This window comes from Cottoperca gobio, chromosome 1 (genome assembly GCF_900634415.1).
Source record: "Cottoperca gobio chromosome 1, fCotGob3.1, whole genome shotgun sequence".
NCBI classification, from domain to species: domain Eukaryota; kingdom Metazoa; phylum Chordata; class Actinopteri; order Perciformes; family Bovichtidae; genus Cottoperca; species Cottoperca gobio.
Genome location: NC_041355.1, coordinates 6,874,458 through 6,901,973, shown reverse-complemented (window position 1 = coordinate 6,901,973; position 27,516 = coordinate 6,874,458). Strand labels below are relative to the sequence as shown.

At 40.3% G+C, this 27,516-nt stretch overlaps 2 protein-coding genes across 6 annotated transcripts; one reads left to right on the top strand and one right to left on the bottom strand.

Moving 5' to 3' along the window:
- Positions 1 to 1,119: 1,119 nt before the first annotated feature.
- On the bottom strand, positions 1,120 to 25,410 carry slc5a10 (solute carrier family 5 member 10). Its single transcript, XM_029430912.1, has 14 exons — positions 25,381 to 25,410; positions 24,964 to 25,068; positions 24,238 to 24,297; positions 23,310 to 23,414; positions 23,024 to 23,129; positions 22,288 to 22,368; positions 21,990 to 22,195; positions 17,934 to 18,069; positions 8,771 to 8,878; positions 8,534 to 8,684; positions 8,114 to 8,282; positions 4,134 to 4,349; positions 2,903 to 2,996; positions 1,120 to 2,663 (listed from the first exon to the last, which is right to left on the bottom strand). The coding sequence occupies exons 1-14, from the start codon at positions 25,393 to 25,395 to the stop codon at positions 2,476 to 2,478; spliced, it is 1,740 nt and encodes a 579-aa protein (XP_029286772.1). The 5' UTR covers positions 25,396 to 25,410; the 3' UTR covers positions 1,120 to 2,475.
- Positions 9,878 to 20,066, top strand: fam83gb (family with sequence similarity 83 member Gb). 5 transcript variants are annotated; one of them, XR_003832234.1, is made up of 6 exons: positions 9,882 to 11,169; positions 12,931 to 13,098; positions 14,139 to 14,263; positions 15,558 to 16,944; positions 18,976 to 19,434; positions 19,476 to 20,066. XR_003832234.1 is itself a non-coding variant. In XM_029430881.1 (5 exons), the coding sequence occupies exons 1-5, from the start codon at positions 10,678 to 10,680 to the stop codon at positions 18,990 to 18,992; spliced, it is 2,157 nt and encodes a 718-aa protein (XP_029286741.1). In that variant the 5' UTR covers positions 9,878 to 10,677; the 3' UTR covers positions 18,993 to 19,134. The 5 variants fall into 5 exon arrangements, 4 of the variants coding, with proteins under 4 accessions (XP_029286741.1, XP_029286728.1, XP_029286757.1 ...); XM_029430881.1 differs by lacking the exon at positions 19,476 to 20,066 and having other exon boundaries at positions 9,878 to 11,169; positions 15,558 to 16,912; positions 18,976 to 19,134; XM_029430868.1 differs by having other exon boundaries at positions 18,976 to 20,066.
- Positions 25,411 to 27,516: the final 2,106 nt, after the last annotated feature.

Below are 27,516 nucleotides of genomic sequence, written 5' to 3'. Positions count from 1 at the left end.
TATGTCACATCAGCAAGACTAAATATGTTACACACATACATTACATACATTAACTGGACTATGGAAAGTCAGGACGCATAATAAAAGTGTCTGTAAACATTATATTGGCAACATACAGAGAGATAGCAACAGGCACGCGCCAAATGCATGCGCTCAACCTAGTTTGCGAGGGTTTGCGCAATCAGAGGTGAGGCTCAGCTCCTCGCTGCCGCAGCTCTCCTGTATCTGAACAGAGAATACGCAAACTCAGCGATTTTGACTATAAAAATGATCAAAATTATTGGAATCATACAGAAAATGCAATTATAGCACAGACCAGTGGACAAATATACATTTATATTTTATTTTATTGTTTTTTTACTTTTCATGATGACTCCCCTGCCTCCCCTGACCGCACGTCCCTGTGTGAAATAAGATTTTATGAAGCCTTTTGTGGCTCCATAGGGAGCTGTGCAAAATCTGGTAAAAATTGCCTCAAATGATGTCACTTGAGTCCGTGTTTTTTGGGGCTGGAGACTACAATTTTGAAAAAGACTTTATTTTTACCAGATCTCTGTAGCTTGCTCCCCATCTCTGCTTGAAGCTAGCGGCTCAAAGCCAAATTAGCATAGCACATAGGACAACGGAATCTCGTGCTAAACTGTACACGCTAGGCGCTGGGTTTTGACAAAGAAGAATGCGTGGAATAAAAAAAGCTGATACATTTTGTTCTGCTGCACTGATTTTGAATGTTTGAAGTGTCCATCGTGAGTCCAACAATGTTATTGGAGTGCAATGATAAATTGGTGAAGTGGTGAATATTATATGACATCTGACGAATCAGTAAATCAAAAATGAATTGACAGATTAATCGATAATTCAGATAATTGTTGCGGCCCTATAGTGAACCTTTAAAACTCGTCCTCTGAGCCCTGATGTTCTTCTTTCACCAACTATAAGTATTGAAATTATTCATTTAAAATGTAACTTTATGTTTGTTTTGTTTACCTTCATGTCTATGCCTCTAACCTCCTTAGTGAATGTAAGTAAACTGTACAGAAGCTAAATAAAGAGCGATATTATCTTATTATTAATACACTAACTTGCATTCATTTGAGAACCAACACTTGTACCTTTGATGCACATATCTTTACATTTATTTGAGATATCACAAGAAAAAAACATTTGATAGACAAGCTGTCAAGATAATGTGTCTTTTTACAGACATGAGGTTCTTTACATTCAAGAATCTGTACTTCTCAATGATTTTCTCCATTAAAAAAATAACAATTCAAATGCACAGCAACATAGACGTTATCACAGAGTTTCTCAACCTTGTTGTTAATGTGTGGGGGCGTTTGAGAAGAAAGGGGTTTGAGGCAATTTTCAGTACCGATAAACTAATCTGTCTGATAAACTAAAAAAAATTAATAAATGATGAAATTCTCATTTCTAAATAATATAGATGCTCCAACTGCACTCATTCATACAAAACACAAATGTGTGTACTTTTTAATTTACATGACAAGTTAAAAATCCTACTGGCTGGAGAATGTTTTGGACCAAAAAAGGTTGAGAAATTCTGATTTATATTCATAAACAAGCTAAATAGCATGAAAGAACACTAGAACAATAACTTAAGGCCATAAACATAACTATATAATTACAATTAAGCATATAAACTCAAACGTCACGTACAACCTAAACCACATAGATGTATTCTTACTATTTATTTTGTAAGCTTTAAACTTAAGCTGATGTGTTGTGCCCTTTTATTTATTTATTTTATTTAGATGTCATATTTGAACTGCTAACTGCATATTGATGTTAGCTTGTTACAGACCACAAGCTTCATTGTAATTTGTATAATGCGCTTCTAAAACTTTAAAACTACGTAACATCAAATAGGAGTGAAATGTTTTATGAACAAACCAATAATCTATAGTGGGAAGTATTAAAAGATAAACATCATAACATGAATCCACAATTATAGCATTATTTATAAACATGTCGAATAAAGTGATTTTAAAAGACAACATCTGAACGCAGCCTGTGCTGCTCAGGATTTTAAAATACTGTGAGATGGAGCTTTTTAAACATTTCGCCTTTTCTTCGTGACCTTTTGCACTTCATTGAATGAAAAAACTCTGCCAAGTGTACCCTGTAATTATCTATTATTATGTGTAATTTAATACAAATGTGGATCCAGATGCAGATTTAAAAAGATTGCAACATTGTTATTATCAAAATAATACATTTAGAGGTTTATGGTTAGAGGTATGTGCTCTCTCAGTGTTTTTCTTGTTTGAAAGGTGATATATATATATATTACAACACCTAAGATACATCTGCAGGATTCAGATGGATACATGTAAAATCCGTTAAAAAAAATCATAGTTTGTTTCCCCACATTCTTGGATCATGAGTTGATGTTGGAGAGAGATTGGCAGGAGTTCAGCAGGAGTGCGAGTCAGGAAGTTAAATCTGTTTGTCTACTTAGGCAAAGTATGCATAGAGAAAAATGTTAATGCTGACCACCAGGAGCGCATTGACACAGCAGAACCTGGACCAGAACACACTCTCTTTAACGTTTTGGACTCTGGGAGTTGAAGTCTCCTCTGATCGCCGCGCTGCTGAGATACACAACCCTGTCCCGCATGTCACCCGCCGTGTTGGCTCAGAGCCTGCAACACACACACACACACACACACACACACACACACACACACACACACACACACACACACACACACACACACACAAAGTTACTCAACACTAACTACAATAGTGTGTGTGTGTGTGTGTGTGTGTGTGTGTGTGTGTGTGTGTGTGTGTGTGTGTGTGTGTGTGTGTGTGTGTGTGTGGATGAGTCTTTATCACATGATGGTTTTAATCCAAGTGTTAGGAATATTCAGACTCTTACCCTGGGAGCTACGGTGGCTGACAGAGGACACTTTCTGTAGAGGAATTTCTCTCGGTGGCTCTTCAGTCAAAGTCCACCAGGTCAGGTTACACAACTGGAAGAGTAGAAATAGAGTAGAAACATGGAAATGTAACATTTATTGACTAGCAAGTCAATTTTGGCATAAATAGGACCTATACTATCAGTAGTATAGTATGTGACAATATCCTGATGTAAAGGAAGACTTTGACATTTAGGGAATTATGCTTATTCGCTTTCTTACAGAGTTTTTTAATTTGATTTAGATCCCCATTAGCTACTGTATTGCAACATTAGCTTCTCTTCTCTTCTAATCATATTTTAACAATACTTCAATAACCAAAAATGCATCAATACACATCTGTAACATTCATAGTGTGATTAGCAGTAGTAGTTGTGATTCAAGTTTATTCTTAATGTTTATTCTTAATAAGAATATGAACATTATGCAAACACAATTCACCTAAATCACCTATATAATACTTCAGATGTTCTGCATTTTTAATGGATATAAAGTACTGAAAAACATTATGATTAGTTGTCTGTATGTATAAGGGAGGTTAAACAAGTCAACAAATTAGTTGCTTTGATCATAAAGTAAAAAACTGTACCTACATTTCCCTCGGGATCCATCTACCTAGATACCTGTGACAAAATGTTTTGTGCATTTGTACATACTCTGTGATCTGTAAGGTGTACTGCACATGTGTAAATGATAAACTGAGGCATAATATTGTCGAAATTGCACCTTTTTTCAGGTTGTTCATAATGTTTTGTAAAAAGATAGTTCATTAAATTTGAACATTTTCAGAATGTACTTAAACTAAAACGAAGGGGAATATTTGGAGCTGTCGTTATTTACAGGTTATTATGCTGTGATTTTACTGGTCCGGCCCGCTTGAGATCAAATTGGCCTTTATGTGGCCCCTGAACTAAAATGAGTTTGACACCCCTGATTTAGATGGACATGGTGTCGTTGACTAATTTGTACCTGGTATAACCTTCAGATTATACCTGCTCCATTACCTCAGATTCAACTGTTTTTTAAAATGTTTGGTAGATAACATTTCAGGTGTACCAACAGCATAATACTTACCTAATGCTATATCTGTATGTTTCTGTGTACTGGCTGGGAAATCCAATATCCCTCTGGGACAATACATCCAAACTTAATCTAATACTTCTGTTATTTACTGTTTCTGTGTGTACACACCTGTTCAGGGCTGGGCGGCGGTGTAAGCAGTGATACTACAGTAACCACGATAGCAGTGAGCCCACAGAGCAGAATGGCGAAATGGAGGTAGTGGATGCTGCGCAGCACTGCAGGTGCGGAGTCCACAACGCCACATCTGGGAGGCGCGAAGGAAAACTCCAGCACCATCCTACACACACCCACCACCAAACCCACCATCAGGCCCCAGAACGCACCCTGAATACACACAAACACACATATAAACATATTTACACAGATTACATTACAAAAACCAATGAGGTGCCACTATTGTCCCATCTTGGAAAAACACAATATTCATAGGATATTCCAGTTTACACAAATACTTCACCCCCAAAATGATCATTTGTACATCAATAACTCACGCTGTGTTACATTGAAGTCTTTCTCGTATGCCTCCACGTTGAACACACACAACACGTGCGCCTGCAGAAGCTTGAGTTTATGCGGAAGTGTATGAAATATAATGGTTTGAATGAAAATGCATGTGTTTGTGAAGTAGTGAACATACGACTGGATAAAGTTTTGCTTTTGTTAAACGCAGCCCCATTTACTTAAATTCATCAAGAAATGTCACATTTCTTTTACAAATATAAGGTAACACGGGGTTAAGTAATTGATATACAAATTACCATTTTGTGGTGAAGTACTCCTTTAAAGCTTATTATTAAATGCTTACATTTTTATGCTCCTTCTCTGCTTAATTAATTATAAAACACCAGCACATCAACACACATGTCTTGGACAATCAAACAAGCAAAACTATCGAACTGTCTATCAACTGAATTGAAAATAATCAAGAGAGGTATTAAATATTGGATGAAAGAGTAACACCATTGTTTTCACACCTAATACACCTGTAAACACAAATGCATTTTGTATTTCCTTTCTTTTATCTATTTTAACCTTTCTTTTTAAAGTCATAAATTAGCATTTAGCTACAAACACAGTGCATCTGGTTATTGTGCTTTCATGTATGTTACAATTCTAATGCTACTGTGACGTCTATATCAAATAACCTTAACTTACTAACATTACATGCGCTCCTGAAAATAATATGCTGAACTTCCCGCTGCTAAAAGCATCAGTATGTTGGGTGTGTTCGAGCCTGTTACACTCTCACTTTCCCACCATGATAATCTGTCATCCTCGTGTCACTGTTGAGTACACACACATGCAGTGACACATTTGACTCTCTTACGCTGTCTCTGTTCAGCCTTCATGAAAGAATGTCATCTGTGTGGTTTGACTTAACACACATGAAAATAATCACCTTGTCACAGCAAACAAAGCAAACATCTGTAGCTCTGCTGTGTTTCTTATTATATGTTCTCTTCTCTCTCCCATTCCTTACACTCTTTACTCCAAACCATTTCTCTCTTTGGTGTGTTTCCCTTTGTTTCTGATGTGGAAGTGCTACATGTGAAAAAACAAACATTTAAACAGTTATTGTTGTTATGAGGCCAACTGGTCCGTTTTTCTGTTCCCGTTAAAACATGTCATGCGTTGTTTTCTCTCTACAGTGTCAGACTAGTCATCGTGTGTTACTTCCTGTGCGGCAACGTGTAACCTTTGACCCCTATGAGTCAAAACCATTAAGATTGTTACAGCGATATGTTCACTGTTTATATGAACAGCTCACACCTTTAGTTTAACAGTAATATTGACCCTTTCCTTGGTATAAAGGTAGAAAGTGAAACTGTAACATTCCAAAGAAACTGATGGCTGTGGCATTTTAAAACCACTCCGATAAGCATGGACTTGTTCTTTTGCAGGTCTAAATACGTTTAGACCTAGATGTAATCTGTGCTAAATCTGGTATAAATGTGAAGGTTTTTAGACATCTACATTACGTATGAGCTTTGTTTTAATCTATTTCATTGACTGTATTTTAATGTATGTGTAGTTAGTTAAGCTGTTGAAACAAGGCTAAAGAGGCTCCAGCCATGCTAGCTGCTCTATGAGACTGCACTGTACTTTTCAACAGTGCTTAGAGATGAGTGCTTGATTGATTTTTCCACAGTGGCTGAACAGACTTTTACCATCAAACAGCCTTTAAAACGTCAATCTCCCTTCTTTTGTATTGTTCTTTGAACTGCAAAGATAACCCCTTACCAATCTCTTACAATAAGGACCCTGGGAACATAGTGATGACCCCACTTTGAGGTAATTGCTAATGTTAGCATGCTATCATGCTCACAGTGACAATGCTAACATGCTGATGCTAGGCAGGTATAATGTTTACCATGTTCACCATAATTACTTGTGTGTGTTAGCGTGCTAACATTTGATAATAAGCACTAAACACAAAGTACAGTTGAGGCTTTACTTCACATGTATTTGGTAAAGTGCTTGACAAATTTGACCTGCTGGTGGCGTTACAGGAAAAGCCAGAGGTAACCAACGTCAGTAGGATTCATCCTCTGGTGACCAAACAATCTGCACAAAATGCCACGCAGTCTATCCAAATAGTTGTTGAGATATTTCAGTCTGGACCAAAGTGGTGGATCCATCGACTGACAGACCAACATTGCTATCCATATAGCAGCTAGCATGGCCAAAGAAAACTATTTTATGTAACAGGGACAATTATTTAACTGAGAAAAACTGAGCGGACACACCCAGGATGTGCTATATTAAAACAGGGATTACATTTTGAACATCCAGTGACCTGGTTTTTACTTGCAGTTGAAAGATGTTTCAACACATGTTATTAGCTCTGAGCTGATAACATGTGTTGAAACAGCAGTATCACTTTTACCACACTGTTAATCTTTATCTTCTAATAATCACACTTTCCCTCGCTTGCACTCACTTATCAGCCAGAAACTCTTTCATTTATTCAAGTGAAAGAGCAGCACATTCATACTGGTTCCTACAGAGAAAATAATAAACAATACACTTCATGAAAGAAGTGAGTACACCCATGGGCTCCACACCGAGCAGTGAGAGATCTTGGCAGCTGGATCCCATGTGAGGCTAATAAAACGGTACACCAGTACAGTGTGGGAGAAAGGACAAACTGCAGGAAAACCTCAAAGCTGAAGAATGTTCTGACGAGTAGTTCAGTATCCAGAATGGAGTAAACTTTGAATCGAGTTCAGTGGTTTGTTTGCAACAATGCTCCCTTTTCACCCATCAGTGCATTCACGGAAATGCTCCCTCCTACCTCAGAGAACTGCTCACCCCACAAACCTCAAGAAACCACAAGAAACCTCCGTTCTAGAACGGCTAACCTCCTCCATCCCCCCAGGACCAAGCTCAAAACCATGGGAGATCGAGCCTTCTGCTCCGCTGCTCCCAGACTGTGTAACGCTCTCCCTGACCATCTACGAGACTGTGGATGCTTTTAAAACCGACCTAAAAACCCATCTTTTTAACAAAGCCTTTGGTCTGTCGACCTAATGTTTTTAATGTTTTTATTCTGATAGTTTATTTTAATATTCTGCTTCATCATTTTACTCTGTAGCACTTTGAGTTTTGTTTATTCAAATGAAAAGTGCCCTTATGAATAAAATGTATTATTATTATTATTGTTGAAAAGTAATGTCTTGTGCCTTTAAAGTAGTAACAAAAGAGTTTATTTCTGTTTATTTTCATTAGTAAATACTGGTGTATTTATACATTTCTGACTGCTATTAGTGCTGTAATGATAAGTTGTTTAATAGATTACTCTGCTGACAGAAATTGATAATTGATTGTCAGATTTTGTTGAAGTCATTTATTTAGGCAAAAAAAAGGCAAAAATACTTCACAAACGTGAGGATTTTCTGCTTTTCTCAGTGTGAATTTTGTATTTATATTTGGGTTTTGGACTGTTTATCAGACAGAATAAGCTATTTGAAGACGTGCCATTGGACTCTGGGAACTTTTGTGTGTGTGTGTGTGTGTGTGTGTGTGTGTGTGTGTGTGTGTGTGTGTGTGTGTGTGTGTGTGTGTGTGTGTGTGTGTGTGTGAGTTACCTGCTCGTTGGTCCGCTTCCAGAAGACAGCCAGGGTGAAGACAGCAGTGACGGGCGGAGCGAGGTAGCTCGTTACTGACTGGATGTAAACATACAGCTGGCCACTGTTAGCCGACTGCAGGATGGGGATCCATACCACACTCACCACCACCAAGATCACAGTCACAATCCTGGAACAAACACAATGTTTCACTTTAAAGGGATAGTTTGGATTTATACACTGATTATAGATGAGTGCCTCATACAATCCCACTTCAAACTATCTGAACTATCCCTTTAAGCTTCTCTCTTCGTTATCGATCCGGATATTGAAAGTTCACCTGCCTTGGCATGATCAGAGTGAATTATGTCAGCTGGCACCCGTCCAGAGTTTAGGACGGATGTTCTCTGACCGCTGACCCTCCATCTGTTAGTGACTTACCTGCCGACCAGTAGCAGCTCTCTCTCCGAGGCCCGCGAGCGATACTTCTTCCAGATATCCATGGTGAAGAGTGTGGAGCTGCTGTTAAAGATGGAGGTCAGTGATGACATCAGAGCGGCCATCATCACCGCTATCATAAGTCCACGCAAGCCTGTAATACAACACACAGATGAACACATGTAACTAAAAAAAACCTATCAAAGCAGTTGACACATTTAGAAATAACAGTATTCTCACCGCTTGGCATGAGTTCAATGACCAGTTTGGGAAAGGCGATGTTGGAGCATCCCACCTCAGCTCCACACACTCGCACACACTCTTCTGGATCCACACATCCTACAGTGTCTGAAATATGAAGACACAGGTAACTCTCTATTGGTAAAGGATCTGGCATAAAATACAAGTACAGAAGAAACTAATTTGTTTTATTGTTGTTTTATCTTTCATTATACATTTTCCCTGCTACACTATCTCCTTATCGGTATTATTGTTTTAAGGAATTAATCCAACTAATAGTTTCTTGTAGATGTTGTTCAATCAAAAAGCAAAAAAATGAAGTTATATTAAAAAGAAAAGTTACTCATTTATTTTGAAGTTAAATTAAACTAGATTATTGTAATTCAATGCTATTATCCTATTCTCAGTTAAATATGGCTGTGCTTGGGCAGATCATGTGCAACACAAAACGTGCTCCTTGTACTGAAAAAAAAAAATTATATTGTAGGAAATATATAAAAAAGATATAATATAATATAAAACATATTTTGCTGCAAAAATATGTAAACTGCAAATAGAAATTACACAAGATCCTGCTGAATTTATTGCTATTAGTAATGTCATCCATTTACCAAATACCATCCAGTTTTGTAACATTATAAAACACATTTATTTCATAGGAGATCAGATTTATGAAGCAAAAATGTAATTTATTTCTTAGATAGTTCAACTGTTAGGTGATAACAAGTGGACTCACAACAAAGGTCACCCATCATGTTTGGTGCATCCCTAACCCTTAACTTGACCTCATTTTAATCTGAAACTATATTAACCCTGATCGAGACATTAGTTATTATTCACAATGCTTTATCACGAATAATCCAGCAGACTTTACAGTGACACATCACTAACCAGCAATCACATGATTAGCAATAAGTGTGGTATTTGCGCTGCACTGTATCCCTAAACAGGAAATGTGTCCTTCTTTATCAGTAGGCTAATAAACTATTCTAATACCAGAATAATTAGTTTAACTATAAACCCCTTAGGAAAGAGCAGTAGTCATTATATGGCAGCAGATTAAAAGACAGTCCCATGATTAATTCCTACCACTGTAAAGGGTTCTGTTTTGGGAGGGTGGAGTTAACAGCCTCTCTTTCCTAACCAACTACCGGACACTCCGCCTTTCTTCCCCCCGGTGACCGAGCTTCCGTTGCCGAATTCCTGGTGCGGACACACACCGGCAGCTCCACACTGGACCAGGACCTCGATGAACTTTCTGTCTGGAGGAGCGTTCATAGGAAAATACTGAAAGATAGTTCGATGTAAACTCGGACCCAGTGAAAGCTGAGACACGTACGCGCCACGTTAGTGATATTTACGAGTTTGTGTCTTTCGAGAACTCAACAGCTGCCATTTTTAGAGGTTTGAACACACAAACAGAGAGGAAACGTGTCTCGTCAGCGCAACAGTTAGCTTGAGTCACCGACAGTTTCAACACTTTTAAAAGCTGGATTGATTACTTTTTTCTCTGTCTCAAGTTCCGCTTTGGTTTGACTCACTGGCGGACACTCATCCACCCAAACAGCTGGGTGCCTACATGTCTGCGGAGCCCCGCGGCTGGAGCAGCTGAACCAGGCTGCTGCTGGATTTACCCCCTGTCAGGTGAAAGGTGTGGCGTTGGGCGGGGATTGCTTTTGTTCTATCAACACCTGTGTGAGTGTGTGTGTAGCCGTGTTGAGGAAACCGTTCAAGCGGTTTAGATGGAAACGTGTGTACCAGCTCACGGGCTCAAATCACGCGGACACGTTATGGAGTTTAATTTCAGACCGCACTTTTTCGAGGTTTGACCCTTCGGACGGACGAGAGGAAACTGGGTCAGAGCAGTTTTACTTAACTATTTATTGACCGGTGGAAATATCGAGGTCATGGCGTTGTCTCAGGTCCAGTGTCTGGACAATCACCACGTCAACTGGCGCGTGAGCGAGAGCAAACCGGAGTTTTTTTACTCTGAGGACCAACGGCTGGCGATCGAGGCTCTCGTTACCGAGGGCCGCGATGCATTCATGGACTACATCCGCGAGACTGGAGTCCGGGAGTTCCTATCGGAACCGGAGCTGGAGCAGATAGCACACGTAGCGGAGGCCTACCGGCCTGGGCACGAGCATCTTCAGAAGCCAGATACACCAGGGCCGGGGAATATCACCCCGGGGTCCGGGGGTTATGGGGGCGACGGAGAGGTGTCGCTCCAGTACTGGCCAGATCGGTCGGAGGCCTCGGTGGCGGAGCTTGACCTCGGCTGGCCCGACGCCAGTTCATACCGAGGGGTCACGCGCGTGACAGTGTACACTCAACCTCCAACTGAGGGGAACACGCACATCAAGGAGGTGGTGCGCAAGAGCATTGCATCAGCCCAGAGGGTAATACTAATAACAACTTTATTTGTACAGCATCTTTCAAACATAAAATGCTCAAATAATGATAATAAACTGCATATATTTGTTTTGAAATGTTGATTGATGAATGGAGAAAATAATGTACAGATAAATTAATCATGAAAAGTGTGCCCTAATTGTGTTAAATTGCATTACATTGTTCGATCTTTTTGTTTACATTTTTTATGTTAAATCACTGTCAGATTTAAGAAAGATTGTTTTGATCAGAGGTTTGAATTTATTTGCTGTTTTCTCCACAAACACTGCTGACAGCATTGCAGTTGCATGCAAGGCTTAATCATATCTACTACTAAAAATAATGTGGCGTGGGCTTCTTTGGACTGGAATTAATCCAGCACCTCTCTAATTTACACCTTGTTATCTGCCTCTATCTTGTTTTACCTTGTTCCCTTTTTTTTCCTCACACGACACACATGCTCACATGCTCACAACAAAGTTTTAATAAAACAGGTCTGATCTTGACACTCCAGTGGAAAATAAATCTGACGCCAGGTTACATGTCAGCACCCCCCAGAGCCTTTATCTCTCACACTCCTGACTCATGCACATAAAGAAGTCTAATAAGACTCAGTTCCAGTCAAATACTTTTTTACTGTTTTGTGGGCACTTTTCTTTAAAGCTGCTTTTCAACTGAACTCAGCTAACATCAAACTGCCCCCTATGTAGGGATTGTATGTGTAGTACTTCTTTTTTTAATTATTCAGCTTTTTATTAAGTGTTTATCTTCTTTTTTCTTCTAGTTGTTTTAACTTTATCTAGAATGGACATGTTTCATTGTACACAAGTATAATGACAATGAAGTTGATTTGAAATCTGTGGTAACATATTCGAACCTCAAGGTTCACAAACTAGCTTTTTTTCAGCGCTATTTCCTTGTTCAGCATATTTGCTAAGTCTTTGGGACTGAAGTCTACCTAGTTTTAGATATTAAATTGGGTCAGGTGAAGAGTGAATAGACAGTGCTGTGTGAAGATTACCATGCTGTCACTAGTATTGTGTTGTTGAACCCACATAACACACACTGTCCAGACACTTTGTCACCACTCTGCAAAGCACTCTTTGTTTCTAGCAGTCTCTTTATGGGACATCTCTGTTCAGACAATTCAAATATACTCCTTTTAAAATGCTTTATTTTTAACATAATCAGTTTGCTCAACCACATAATCACTCATGTAAACCAAACATCTTATATATATTTGTTTGTTGTCTGCTGCTGGACCAGAGCTAGCTAGACATTAGATAATTATGATAAAAACATACAATTAAAGTTAATATGCACAGCTGGGGGGGGGAATCAAAGTGACAATATGCATTGATTGATGTGGGTGTAAAGGAATTCTGTAAACGTTATATTTTGCAATTGCATTTTTAGTTACGATTTATGTGTGATGAAAAAGGCTTCTAGACATTTTTTGTGTAGGTACCTTGAAAGGGCTTGAATTTTAATCTTAGAAAACTGTACCAACCCTGCACATATTCTTTGAAGGTTCAAATTACTTTTTGGGTGCAGTTCTCACAAGTGCCCAGCTTCCTTTGAGGATGTAATGGGAGTAATATTGTTAAATGAAATCCACCCTCACAGACCAGGAAACACTAACGGTGTGTGTGTGTGTGTGTGTGTGTGTGTGTGTGTGTGTGTGTGTGTGTGTGTGTGTGTGTGTGTGTGTGTGTGTGTGTGTGTGTGTGTGTGTGTGTGTGTGTGTGTGTGTGTGTGTGTGTGTGTAGGTGATAGCCGTGGTCATGGATGTGTTTACAGATGTGGATATCTTTCGGGACCTGCTGGATGCAGCCTACAGACGCAAAATTCCTGTATACATAATCATTGACATGGCTGCAGTCCCCAGCTTTCTTTCCATGTGTGGCAGAGCTGATATGCACCGTGGACACCTAAAGGTATGCACACACCCAGATGGTGTTTTCATAAACTGCGAGATGAGCTAGTTAGATAGATGGCTTCTCTTGATAAGTATATAATAATAGAAAACTGTTTATTATATAAAGCTCCAGTTCCAATATTTAAAATAAAACCTGTTTCATAAAAGAAACATTTGCAATAATAAGTATATATTTATGTTTTTTATGTTTGAAAGAAGTGCACGATTGACGTAGTGAAAAAGGTTTTGGCCTGCAGGCCCTGATAAGGTGCATGCACCAGCTAGATTTCTTTGTTATTATTTGCCTTTCTGAGTTGAACTGGTCTAGGCAGTAAATTCTTATGTTTCGTTCATGGGTGCTTTGCTAAATGATTTGGACCAGGAAGACACTAAGCACATTCCTGTCTGTGCTGCAGACAATTAGATAAACCTGACTCACTCTCACTGTACTGTCTGAGACATGTTTCTCTTTCATTTCTCTTTCTTCCTTCCTCAAAGCTTTAACCACCAGACCTTCCATCTCTTTCAACTTCTTTCTTATCTGCCATCTCTGCTGTTATTATGAGCATTTTACAACCGTTGTGCTTCGTATCTTCTGTGACATTTCGCACAGAACATTTACTTACGAGGTAACGCTTGGCCAGGAACCACACCCTTATCACAGGGCCAAAGACAAACACCGCAGGGTGTGTCGTACAAGCACGCACAAACAGATATAGTTCATGCTCTAACCTGCAGAGTCAGCGAACACATGTTTATGATTATATTAATAAAGAAGAACTGTTCAGTTCAAGAAAACTCATTATTTCCTGTCTCCCTACTCTCTTGTCGCCTTTATGCTCCTTTTGTTCACTAAAATCCTTCCTTCCATAAACACTTAATCCACAAGAGCCTCTCTTTACGTGGCATTAACCCTCAATGTATGCGTCTTGTGTGTGTGTGTGTGTGTGTGTGTGTGTGTGTGTGTGTGTGTGTGTGTGTGTGTGTGTGTGTGTGTGTGTGTGTGTGTGTGTGTGTGTGTGTGTGTGTGTGTGTGTGTGTGTGTGTGTGTGTGTGTAGAATCTGCGTGTGCGCTGCTGTGGAGGAGTGGAGTTCTTCACACGATCGGCACAGAAGGTGCGTGGAGCGCTGAGCCAGAAGTTCCTCCTGGTAGATGTAGACAGAGCCATCTCTGGTTCATACAGGTGAGCAGTGTACTCCACAGTATGTTGTTAGTGTGCATGAACTCAGTACACTTCTGCATATTGTTTATTTGTGTATTTAAAGCAGCTCTAATAAATATTTTAATTGAGTATGTGTCGCGTTTGCACGATGAGAAAAATTTACAGACAATTCTAACCAGACTCGGCAGTTCCACTTTGCATTATGGATCATTTTGGTATCTTTTAGCTAATTTTTTTATTCAGTCTCACTACTCTAACCCAGTTTCCATCAGCAGCAGGCAGCTGTTTTGAGGGGAAATGTACTAAAAACCCACAGTACACTCCCGGCTGAGCACCAAACAGCTGACAGACAACGTTAGCAGCAGAGAGAAAACGTGTCCAATAGCCATAATATGGCTTTTTGACACCTTTTCTCTCCAGATGAATGCTAATGTTGCTCCATGTCTGCTGTATGTGTAAATAAGCAACTGTCTGCTAACAGCTGAGACTCTGAGATGAATGGGCTGAAAGCGACACAGTTACAGCACCATTTTCACCAATATTGTCTAATGTGTTTGCAAACAAAAATGTGCCTTCAAAATCATTTGAAATGGGCTATAATCTAAATATTAAATATCATCTAAAAATCCAGTTAGGGGTTACTCACTGTTTTTATTCCTCGGTGGCGGCGACAGGTGTGGCCGGATTATGTTTGTCTGTTCTTCCCATTCTCGTTAATGCTATATCTCAGGAACGCCTCGAGGGAATTTCTTCAAATTAGGTGCAAACTTCCACTCGGGGACACAAGGATTCACAGATACGAAGTTTGTGGTCTAAGGTCACTTTGACCTCACAAAACACGTTTTTGGCCATAACTCAAGAATTAATATGCTTAATTATGACAATTTCACACAAATGTCCAATTGGATTAAAATGATGAAGTGATGACATTTTGGACAGACATGGATGTGAACTGTAACTTGACCGGTTGGCGCAGGCATACAACTGCAACGCAGTAATTCTAGTTTTCTAGGGCATTTTGCAACAATGACATTGATCATCATCTGCCAATACCAACTTCTGTATTGAAGTGTGAAAAAATCATGCAATCAAAGAGCATAATGTGATGCATGAACTCAGGGTACAAAACATTCTGGTGTAATGATTCACCTATAGGTTGGCTTCTCTCAATAAGAGTTGTGACATAGAGGAAAGAGTTGGGAATCGACAAACATGAACCGGGACAGATTTAGTCGAAGCAAATGTTTGAAATCTGAGCACATGAATAGGAAAGTTACTGCTGTGAATTTATGTTTCCATGTCTGTGTTATTCCAGCTTCACCTGGTCCTCATCTCGTTTGGACCGTAACCTCATCACTGTGATCACAGGACAGGCAGTGGAGACCTTCGACCTGCAGTTTCGTGATCTTTACCTCGTGTCCAGAAGTGTGTCTCTCAACAAGGTCCCCATGGTAGATGAGCCGATCCCTGACCCAGTCCCTCAGGTGGCTCCTGCTCCGGTGTCAGCTGCTATTGCAAGGAAGCTCATCAATCCCAAATATTCCCTTGTTACCACTGGAACCCACACAAGTAACACTTCTTCTGACCAAAATTCCAGCAACAAGAACTCCCATAATCCCACTGGGCTAAAGTTTCCGAAAGGACGTCTTAAGGGGGTCATCGAAGAGCCACCCTTACATCCGGGGTTAGCCCATCTGGAGAAAGCGTACCTGATCCCGTACCTGCCCACCTGGCCAGAGCCAGACCCACCAAGCGACGTGATTGGCTTTATCAACATCAGGGATGAAAAGCGCCCCAATCAGGTTCACTTACAGAGGTCGGAGATGTTTTCGACCAGCCGGGCTATACGCTTCAGCACACCCCTGATGGTACCACCGCAGACTGAGGAATCTGCTTCAGGTCAGGGTGCAAATGCTGCAAGTGCAGCAAAGAATATATGTGGGAATACAGACGCATCTACTCCTCTGAGTCCAACCAACAAACAGGTCAAAGAGAAAACGCACACAGCTCCAAATAAAGACCAAACTGATGCAACAGATTCCAGAGGGCCCCCTCAGCAGCCAGACACACCTTTAACACAGGATACACACAAACTGAATGCATCATCACCATCCAATGTTACTGCTGATTCACAGCCAACAGACAATGCTAATCAAACTGCAGAGACTCAACCTGCAGCACCTCCTGTTCCCAAACGGCGCACACTGCAGTTAATCATAGACCCCAACTCTTCAGAGCAGCATGGTCAACCACAGGTCACTCTGATGAAAATGGACCAATTGGAAAGTCTCGATAGCGTCAACAAAAAGGAAACCCGGGAAGAGCTGACACCAGGCCGTGGCCGCATGGCATTAAAGGATGATGGCGGGGACTCTGGCAGCACCGGCGAGGGCAGCCAAGACAGCACCAAGGTCATGTGCGACAGAGCAGCCATAGATGGTCCTTCAAGCACTTCCACAGCATCAGAGGAGGAGTTTTATGAATGTCCCCAGTTGGAGCAGAGTGACTTGTTGAACAACGGAGGGAAGACAGGGTCAGGGCACGGGCATCGCCAAGGAGAAGGGGTCAACATCATGGCCCGCCTCTCCCAGAGCATGCTGGATCTGCGGGACCCCAATAATAAAGACAGCTCTGACCTCCTCCGCCAATCAAAGCAGCTCCGCCGACAAGGTCTCCCCTCACCACACAGACACATAGGACAGGTATTATATGATATAGGACAATATTTATAATCCTTTGATCTTTACAGAATTAGTCCATCAATCGATTTGTCAATTGGCAGATAATCCATGGCTACAAATTAATATTTATCAAACAAAAATGCCACGTATTTGTTCATTGTTGGTTGTCAAATGTGAGGATATGCTGTTTTTTTGTTTAATAATAATGTAAATCTTTGGTTATAGACTGTTCATCCAAAACCTGGGTCTGGGAAATTGTGATTTTATGGACTCAACAATTTAAGAAGTTATTTGAATTTAAATAATCAATAGATTCATTGATAACTAGAAAGGCACTTGGAGAGCGCAGACCTCCGCCTAGGCCATGCCCTATCTCGCAATGTTAACGAAAGTGAAAAGTTATTTGTGTATCCACCCTGTGATTTCGATCAACTCTCTTATGGGTTCTTCCTTGGCCCATGCTACACCTTTCCACCAAGTTTCATAAATATCGAGCTGGCAGATTTTCGGTAATACTGCTGACAAACAAACCAAACTGAAAACACAACCTCCATGGCGGAGGCAATGAAAGAAAAGTTAATTGTAGAGGTGAAATGATTATTCATGGCTTAATGGACTGGGAAAATTAACTATTTTAATAATTAGTTTAAGTATTTATCTTCAAGACAAGTCTCAGCTTCTCCATCTATCTTTCGTTAGTTGCAGCCCTTTACACCACTGACAAGTAGATGTTGATCCAATGCTTGTCTCAATCTTTTAAATGCTTTTTCTAATGTTAAATAAGTAATCACTGACAAAATTGAGTGCAGAAGTTACCAGGAATAATGTTTGTCAAGAATATATAGGAAGTCCTACTCAGGAAAACACTGGCATCTATATAAACTAGAACTAGACACGGGTGTGCTGCACTGGGGCTGTCAAAGCAAGCCACTACCTGCATGCAGTTATTATGTCATTCTGTTTTCTAAATTAAAAGGTGTGTGTGTGTGTGTGTGTGTGTATGCACGCACCTGGATAGAGAGCTCGGCTGATCATGCCTGGGAGGATGATGAAGACGAAGGGCAGTATCTTCAGATAGGCAGCCAGGATTGATGCTCCTTTCACGTGGCTTATGTTCTTAGCAGATAGGGACCGTTGCACAATCACCTACACACAGATACAAATAATAACTATAGTAGTACTTACTTTATTTCTATTGCACTTTTCAAAAGATATAAAACCAATAAATGTAAACAGTAATAACTTATACATAGATCATAAATCATTAAGAATGGAAAAAATGTACTCTAAAACGCACAGGCAACCACTGTAAAGGTGCTAAAATACAATCTTTACAATCTTCTATGGAATCTTGCGTAGTATTGATGCGGCATTCTGAACTAGTTGAAGCTTGAAGAGGTTGTACTGACTCATATACGTAAAGTTTCTCAGCGTTATAAACTACTACATGATACTGCAGCTATTTAAAAAAGAGGATAAAACCATTATCAGACATATTTGTGGTCATAGCCCTGTAGCCATTTTCAACAAGCCCACATAGCATTGGTAATGTACTGTTTGGGAGGATCCATTATGTTAAGTTAAGGCTAACCGTTAGCCTTAATGTTTGAGGAAAGGGTAAGGTTGAAGACAAAATAAAGAGTCTGATTATAACTTCTGAAATCACTGAAGGAAATTCTGTAGTGTGTCTCATGGCATCATCGAATCAAAGGAGATTAGGAAATAATAATATATAATAATAATAATATTTATTAAAATGAATGTTTAAGCACATAGGTAGAGAAAAGTAAAGGTTTTAAATATTATATTGACAAAACAAGACATTTAAAGACATTAGCTTGAACTTTGAGAAGCTGGGATGGACATTTTTCACTATTTTCAGACATTTTATGGATCAAACAATGAATCAATTAAGATAGAAAAATAATCTGCAGATTAATCGATAGTGAAAATAATGATAACTTGCAGCCCTGGAGGCTTTACTGTCCCCTGTAGCCTCACAAATAGACACCATGTGTAACTATTCTCTCTCTGCTTCCTCTCCCTGTCCAGTTGTTCCAGACATCTAAATCTCCAGGTCGGGATATGCGACAGAGAGGACCTAAAGTAATCATCGCCAAACCTGGAAGTTTTCACCGCCCCACCCGAGCTGCTGTCCCGGTGATTGGAGGACACCGTTACTGGCAGGGTCAAACGCTGCACTCTGATTTGGCCCAGCAGCGCGTAGAGACACGCTCCGGACGGTCACCGCGACGCCACAGCCCGGGTTACAAGAAGGTTGATCAGGCCTCACAACACCCTCCAGCCAACCAATCAGGGTTACTAGGAGTATCTTTCTCAAAACTCAGCAACTTTAAACACTTAAAGGCACGAGGCACAGAGTCGCAGAACAAAGCGTCTCAATATAACAAGGCTGATAGGTAGAAGTGTGGGTCAGCGAAGGTACGCCAGGATGGTTGTTGATACAGACATCCTGCTAAGAAAGTGGTGAATCTTCAGTGTGGAATCTTCTCTATCTCTGGCATGCGTGTCATTTCCTGTTTTCAAACCCTGAGGCTCAACATTCAAGAACAATTTAATTGGGACTTTTTGAGTTGGTGGTTTAAATTGATAATGTGTTTTAGGAGGTATTGTCTGTAAATGAATCACCTTCAAAACCAGTGCTTCATGGCAAAAAGCTTCTGATTGGATGGATTCAGTAGTGTGTGGCAGATAATGGATTTTAGAGGCAGATACCTCGGAGGAAATAAACCCAACACTTCTCAGCATGGTTATTGTAGATGATAAGCAGTCAGCTGTGATAGTCTCCTCTGCCAGCGCACGCACTTCAATCCTTTGAAAAAAATGTTTCTTAATTACCTCAACTGCTTTTTGTTTTTCAGAATTGTGTACTGTAAATGTTATTTTTCCATATCCAACCTACAGAGATGCGGTGTATCTGCAACATGCGAGATCAGCCGATTATATCTCCTCACTGATATAAGAGTCAGGCTCTGGTGTTGATACTGTGACGGGTTACTGATGGTGTTAGGGTAGGGCTACTGTGTTGAGAACTGGTGTGTGTATATATAAGCAATTGTAAACACTGGTGTGGGACCAAAAGTGAATGTTGTAAATAAAAAGACAAATTGTTGCTGACCGAGTTCAGTTGTTGCCTCAACCATTTCAGTTAAATTAACATTTTTCAGTTTACATCTCACTACTACTGAAACATACAAAAACTACGGCATCTTCACCCTGATCTGGAGATAATGCAGAACAGTTTGATGATTGTGTGTAAGTATTTTTGCTGCTTTTTCCTCTAAAGGCCCTGTCACACATATCCGTATGACAGAAACGTACGCCGGCGCATACGAAAATTTGTCAGAGTCCAAATACGTCCAACTTTTCATCGGATCGGAAAAGTGAACATATACAGATACGCATGTCTAGCCTATTGATAGCGCATCACTTCCTAATACAAAATGTATCAGACGAATACCCAACAAATGCATAACGTATACAAAAATACGGTGTATACAAAATATCGGCAACACGCTGGTGTACGTTGATATAAGGTAAGGTATAAGTAGTGTTCGTTAAGAGCTCGCTGTGTTACGCTGGGGTACGTTGTTGAACGCTGATGTTTTGAGCATGTTCAAAATTACCGGACGTACCCAACGTGTGCTTCATAAGATATGCAGACGTTACGTGACGTTAGACATACGTGAATACGTAGTTGAATACTTACCTACGTAAATACCTACGTGACTACGTTAGAGGTACGTTAGATATAGGCTACGTCGGCTGACGGTGAACCCTACAGCCAGTTTATTGATAACGAGTGGATAACCTATTCCTACCCTATGTTAAGATGATGCCTGACGACGGAGTAATTTATTAAACGTGTACAGCTAGCGTTCAGCATGTTAGCCGTTCTCCAGCATGACGTGAACCAGATGGCACTTCTCCAGCTCCGTTGGCCAGACGCTCTGATACGTTTTAAATAAGTAAGTGATACGCTATCAATGTTGGACATGCGTATAATAATTCATTATGTATTCGTTATGTATACGTCAGCTACAACACCGCTGTGGAAAAGTTGGACGTATTTGGACTCTGACAAACTTTGAGCTACTTTTCATAAACATGTTTCTGCCGTACGGAGCTGTGTGACAGGGCCGTATGTCTGGCGTGTTCGGCGTAACGTCTGCGTCCTTCAAACGATCACAACATACCCTTAATTTATATCAACCTATTGCTGATATTTCGTATGCGCCGGCATATGTTTCTGTCATACGGATATGTGTGACAAGGCCTTTAGACTGCAGAAAAATATAACTAGCTTTTGTTTCTCAGGGGATTTTTGAAACCTGGAGTTTGGGGTTGGAGGGTGGAGCTTTTTTTCTTTTTCTGAGATATGTGGATGCAGCCACATTAGCAGAATGGAGTCTTGTAAGGTAAATTGTATGAAAAAAATGAATTTTACGATGAGCTTGAAAGTTCTTTCTTGACAGTGGAAACCAATGTCAAAAAAAGATAAAAAAGCATAGATAGATACTTTATTGATCCCGAGGGAAATTTAGGAAGGGCACAATCTGCCTGTACGCAGCCTACAGTATTTGTAAACCAACCCAGAAGTTAGCATCGCCCTGGTTCGATAAAAAGCAATGGTATTTTTCCATTGGATTGTGGATTATTGCAAAGTTTTGTGATACTCACACGTTTTGTTCAGCAAGATAATATCCAAAATGAAATCCACTTTTATGATTTTTTGAAGCGTAAATGCAATCAACAGTAGAAAACTAACTTTAGGCTATTAACAAATTTCACCACGGTCGCATGACTTCACGTCACCACCACTAATCTGAAGGCGGACTAGCGTTCACAAGTGGGGTATTTATCGTCGTTTTATGTCATATAACAAAACGTGAAAATCTATTAAGCTTGTGTTAACCAGAGACCTTATTTCAGGCATCTAACCAAAAATGCATTGACTTTGAGACGTGCTGACTTATTTCCGTAAGGCACATCTGCAACAGTGGTTGTTTCTGCTTGATTCGACCTGTGTTTGTGTATAAATGTACCTGGTCAGTGCACCAGTACCAGGTGGCCAGTATGGTGAGCCCCAGAGTCATGCCGGGCCATGGCAGGTCTCCAGTGACGGCATCTCTAAACAGGTGCATGGCATCCTCACGCGGCAGGTGGCAGGTACTGTTGGGAATGATCTTACTGGGAATCGCCATACTGTACACACGCTCCAGGTTGCTGTAGCCACCAATCTTGTTGAAGGCTGGGGACGAGGAACACACAACTCCAACAAAAAACAATACTTACAAATAACTGCAGTTGTGTTTGTTTATAGATGATGATAATTGTACATACCAGTGACTGTTAGGATGATTGCTCCTATAATCATGATGAATGTCTGTAGAGTGTCGGTGTAGATGACAGCAGCAAGACCCCCTAAAGGAAGTGAGCGTGTGTACAACATTACATGTATAAAAATCAGTTTTTCCAGATAGTTATTTTTTGTCTGTGGTTGTTTTGCCTCTTTTTTGTAGTCATTTTGAGTCTCTTGTAGTTTCCCTGCGACTCTGTAGTAATTTTTCGTGTTTCTTTGCGGCTGTTTTGCATCTCTATTTAGTTGCTTTGGTCTTTTTGAATCTCTTTGTGGTTGTTTTGTGTCTCTTCATAGTCATTTTGTGTCTCTGTGGTTGTTTTGATTCTTTTTGTAGTAGGCAGCTGTTTTTTTTTATCTCTTTGTAGTTGTTGAATCTCTTTGTGTTAGATTTGCCACTTTTCACAGTCGTGAGACTCTTTGTAATAATTTTGTTTCTCTTTGTAATAATTTTGTATCTCTTTGTCTCTCTTTGAATCTCTTTGTAGTCTTTTTGTATCTCTTTGTCTCTCTTTGAATCTCTTTGTAGTCTTTTTGTATCTCTTTGTCGCCTTTCTTTTGTTTCTTTGTGGTCCTTTTAAGTCTGTTCCTGGTCAGGCCAGGGAGGCCCCTGACACTTTGTGTGTGTGTGTGTGTGTGTGTGTGTGTGTGTGTGTGTGTGTGTGTGTGTGTGTGTGTGTGTGTGTATGTGTGTGTGTGTGTGTGTGTGTGTGTGTGTACCTGCAATAGTGTAGAGTGCCGTAACCACCAGCATGAGGACAGTGGACACGTAGAGGTTCCATCCCAGACACACCTGAACAAACAAGGCTCCAGAGTACAGGTCAGTCTGGAGAACAAAACACAACAAAGATTAATCGTAGAGATCTCATAGCAGAGGAAGGCAATACTGGAAAGCCAATGCAACCAAATAGTGAGTGTCAGGCTGCTCTTTGTTTGTGTGTGTGTGTGTGTGTGTGTGTGTGTGTGTGTGTGTGTGTGTGTGTGTGTGTGTGTGTCTATGTCGTACTGATATCTTTGTGAAGATGGACAACAGCAGTGAGAGGACAGCCAGGTAGGTTCTGATCCTCTCTCCCCCAAAACGACGGCCCAGGTACTCCGGCATTGTCACAATCTGAACACACATTTAAACATCTTCAGCACATCACACCTACACTAGAGGCAAATTTAAAGGGATATTTTGAATTTTTTAAAGTAGGATTGTGTGAGGTACTTATCCATAGTCAGTGTATACATGTACATTAGATGGTGGACGTTTTTACTGTTTTTGTCAATGGAGTCTGGTGGCTTTGAAGAGAGCATAAATGGATACAAAGACTTCTGTTCCCTGTTGGAAATGGCTGTCTGATGGCATGGTAAAGTGGTGAAAATATTCAAAATATAGCATACACTTGAACTGATATTGATTTATTTATGTTGGCTATTTTTTTGGGTGGCTTTACAACAGTACATTGCTTTCTGTACTCCTGTCTGCTTCTCCAAACTGGGGGCGTGTTGAACACCATCTACTGTAGGTAATACACAGACTATGGATAAGTACCTTACACAACTTCCAAATAATCAGAACGATACCTTTAAGAGGCGGTTTTAGGGGCTCAATATGATCTGCCAATTAGCAGCTGGGAACTGTGGACAAGTTTTATGTGTTCACACTTCCCCAAGTTTTAAAATAATTATGTACCAAGAAAGACAAATAAAGTGATTTATGCTATTTGTTAGACAGTGTGTGTGTGTGTGTGTGTGTGTGTGTGTGTGTGTGTGTGTGTGTGTATGTGTGTGTCTTGTGTGGTGTAGTGTTAACACCCTGTTGGGGAATTTTCAAGGCGGGGACTGCTAGTAAAGGAGAATATCTCTTGACACCTAAATGTACCTGCTGAACCAGCCTTTACAAGCAGACATGGACCCGTATGAGCGTGTGTGTGTTTGTGCAAACTAACCCCTGAGGAGATGTAGACAGGCACAAACACCCAGGCCAGAGCCAGCAACACATAGGTGGCCTGAGAGAAAGAAGGAAAAGAGACAGTTAAAGGACACAGAGGATTGACCAGTTGGTCCAAAACAGAGATAGAAATGTTACTCTTTAAGGGCTCTGCGTGTACAAGCCTTTGTACTGTTGCTGTTGACTGACTCCTGCCACATAATGCAGCTTGATATTAAAAATGTTCTGTTGCTGCCCCCTGCAGCGGGCTGCCTGCAACAACTGTTAAAGGAAGTTAAAACACAAATGCATACTGCACTTATTTTATCTTTTTAGTCTGGACACGTTCAAAGAGGTAATTAAATAAAAAAGCTATTTCATTGCTAATGGTAATTGGGGTTTTTTCTTTCAGATACAAAATGGAGGTTAGTAATTGTAGATGCATGTTGTTTTTTCTAACACAAATATGTTGTGTTTGTCTAGTCAGCCTATAAAGCAGGGCTGACTAGACAATATATGATTAGCAGAGTAGCTCTGCTTCATTCCAGACTATAATGTGTTTAGTTACTATTAAAAGATAGCAAGCATCTTGTAATGTTTTTTTTGTGTGTGTGTGTGTGTGTGTGTGTGTGTATGTGTGTGTGTGTGTGTGTGTGTGTGTGTGTGTGTGTGTGTGTGTGTGTGTGTGTGTGTGTGTGTGTGTGTGTGTGTGTGTGTGTGTGTGTGTGTGCATGTCTCTACTCACATTCCATTCAAAACCAGTGACAGCGATTCCTCCAGCCGCTCCGGTGCCAGCCAGCCCAATAAACAAACCTGAACCTTCTGAACTGGCAAAGAGAGACGCTCCAATCTGTGTGATGGAAGAAGTATTCAGAAGTAAAAGTACCGTTCTAAAAACACTTTGTAAACTCTGTTTTTAACGGTGCTATATAACTGAAGTTATTATTATTAATAAATTAAATTATTTGAGAGGGGAAATCACACTTTGGTGGAAAGTCATACAACTCAGAAAGACTCTGTATCGTCACAATGGACCCCAACCAGACACTGCTTTTTTGTGGTGCCAAGCCAAAAAGGTTGGCACACACACACACACACACACACACACACACACACACACACACACACACACACACACACATACACACACACACACACTCACCGGCCACCAGGCCATGTCCCGTCCAGCCAAGAAATACCCGCTCAGAGTATTCCTGCTCACCCTGCATGATGACTGACAGAGAAAACTGTTACACACGAGCATCTGCAACACATACACATAAACTGAACATGCACATGAGCAGAAAACACACACACACGTATACACCTCTGACTCACCCAGATGCCGACAGCGAGGTTGAGAAGAAAGTAGGTTACTATGACAAAAATGTCAGGCAAGCTGAAGGACTGAGACAAGGCGTAGAAGTTGATGGTGGAGTTTGACATCCTCAATGTTCCCAACAATGCACACACACCTAAAAAACAGCAACAAACACGCTTCTTGTACACACAGATACACTCGTTGAATCTAACCTTTACACCTGTGCAGTCACTCTCATCAACAGCCTCTCACAATCTGACACTGTAGACCTACTTTGCAAACACCCTAAACACCAACAGCAACACATTACACTCCCTAAACACTTGGAATCCACCAGACATCGACTTCCCATCCAACACATATACAAAACTTACGAACACACACAGTCAAACACACACTCCAGCCCTTGTTAAAAGTTCCTTCTCGGCTGAACTACAAGCTCGCTGTTACTGAAAGTGTTTGGTGTTTCTTGTACGTGGGAAGAGGGCAGTCCCTTGGTTGAATTGATGATTAAACACATCACCTTAATGTGGCACCTGCAGCGCTGACACACACACTGTGCTTGGGGATAATGGAGTGCATGGTATGGGTGAGCAGTGGAGTACAGCAGATGCTCATGTGGACCAGAGTCCACCACGCTGATGCAAACACGCACACACGCACACACACTGAAGGTCAATCATTGGCGATGACAAGTTTATAATCATTAGCGCCTTAACACACAAACATCTGCTGGTAAGTGCTAAGTAGGGTCTGTGAAAGTGTGTGTGTGAGAAACAGTTTAACACCTTCCTAACTGTTTATAGTTTCATTCAGTAACGTTAAGGAAGGAATCAGTCTGTCTGTGTCAAAGTTTTTACTCCAACAAGACAGACAACATTTGAAAACCATGACACCTGATCTTACAAAAGAGTACTCGGGTTTCTTTACATTCTTTACTTGTCAGACATATTTCAACATTTAACTTTAAGAAATACTTGGAAATATTTTGGAAATACCAGGGTGGTATTATTTTTAAAAATAAAAATGTCTTTTGATGGAGGGGTTTGTATTCAAAAAGGGACAGTTCACTCTAAAATAAATCCTTTCTAATAGTCATCAGGCTTTAACATCACTTACATAACAACATTACTCTTATATTTTCCAAATAAGATGAGATAAGAGAAGCCTTTATTGATCCCAAGAGGGGAAATGTGGTTGCGGCAGCATAAGTAAAAAATAAAAACATGTTTGATCATTCAAGACTTAAAGATATAAATTCATAACTAACTTTTCCAAATTATTTTTCTTTTAACAATATAATTTATCATGACAAGAAGGTTAAATCTCCTTAAATCATTAACTGGACATATCCTCAGATACCAACCTGATTTAGGCTAAATATATGGTACACTAGAGAAGTGTGACTTCGTTAATTTGTATGTACTTGTGTTCAAACACACACACACACACACACACACACACACACACACACACACACACACACATACACACACAACACACACACACACACACACACACACACACACACACACACACACACACACACACACACACTCTGTCTGGTCTTCTCAAAATTGGAAATTGCTTCTTTAAAAAAAATATCTCAACACCTCTGGACATTTTTCACTGAGCAACAAAATGAGAGGACGAGATGTCCGAGGGAAGCGTCATAGAGAGTTGAGTTGACTTTGCTTTTGTGCTCCCTGATGTGAAATGAATTCAGTGTCACACACAAACTGCTGGCCAGTGTTTGTCTGCTTTGAGGAGCAGATGGTGGAAATGAAGACACCCTGGCGTCACACACATCATCATTAATCTCTCACACTTACATACACACACACACAGAACAAAATGTCAAAGCTTTAGATCTAACCAGAGGTGCAAAAAGCAGTAACGTGCAGAGTAATGTACAAATGTATGGTAGTAATGTAAGGAATAAACAGTGAGGGGTAGATATGAATGCACTAAGATAAA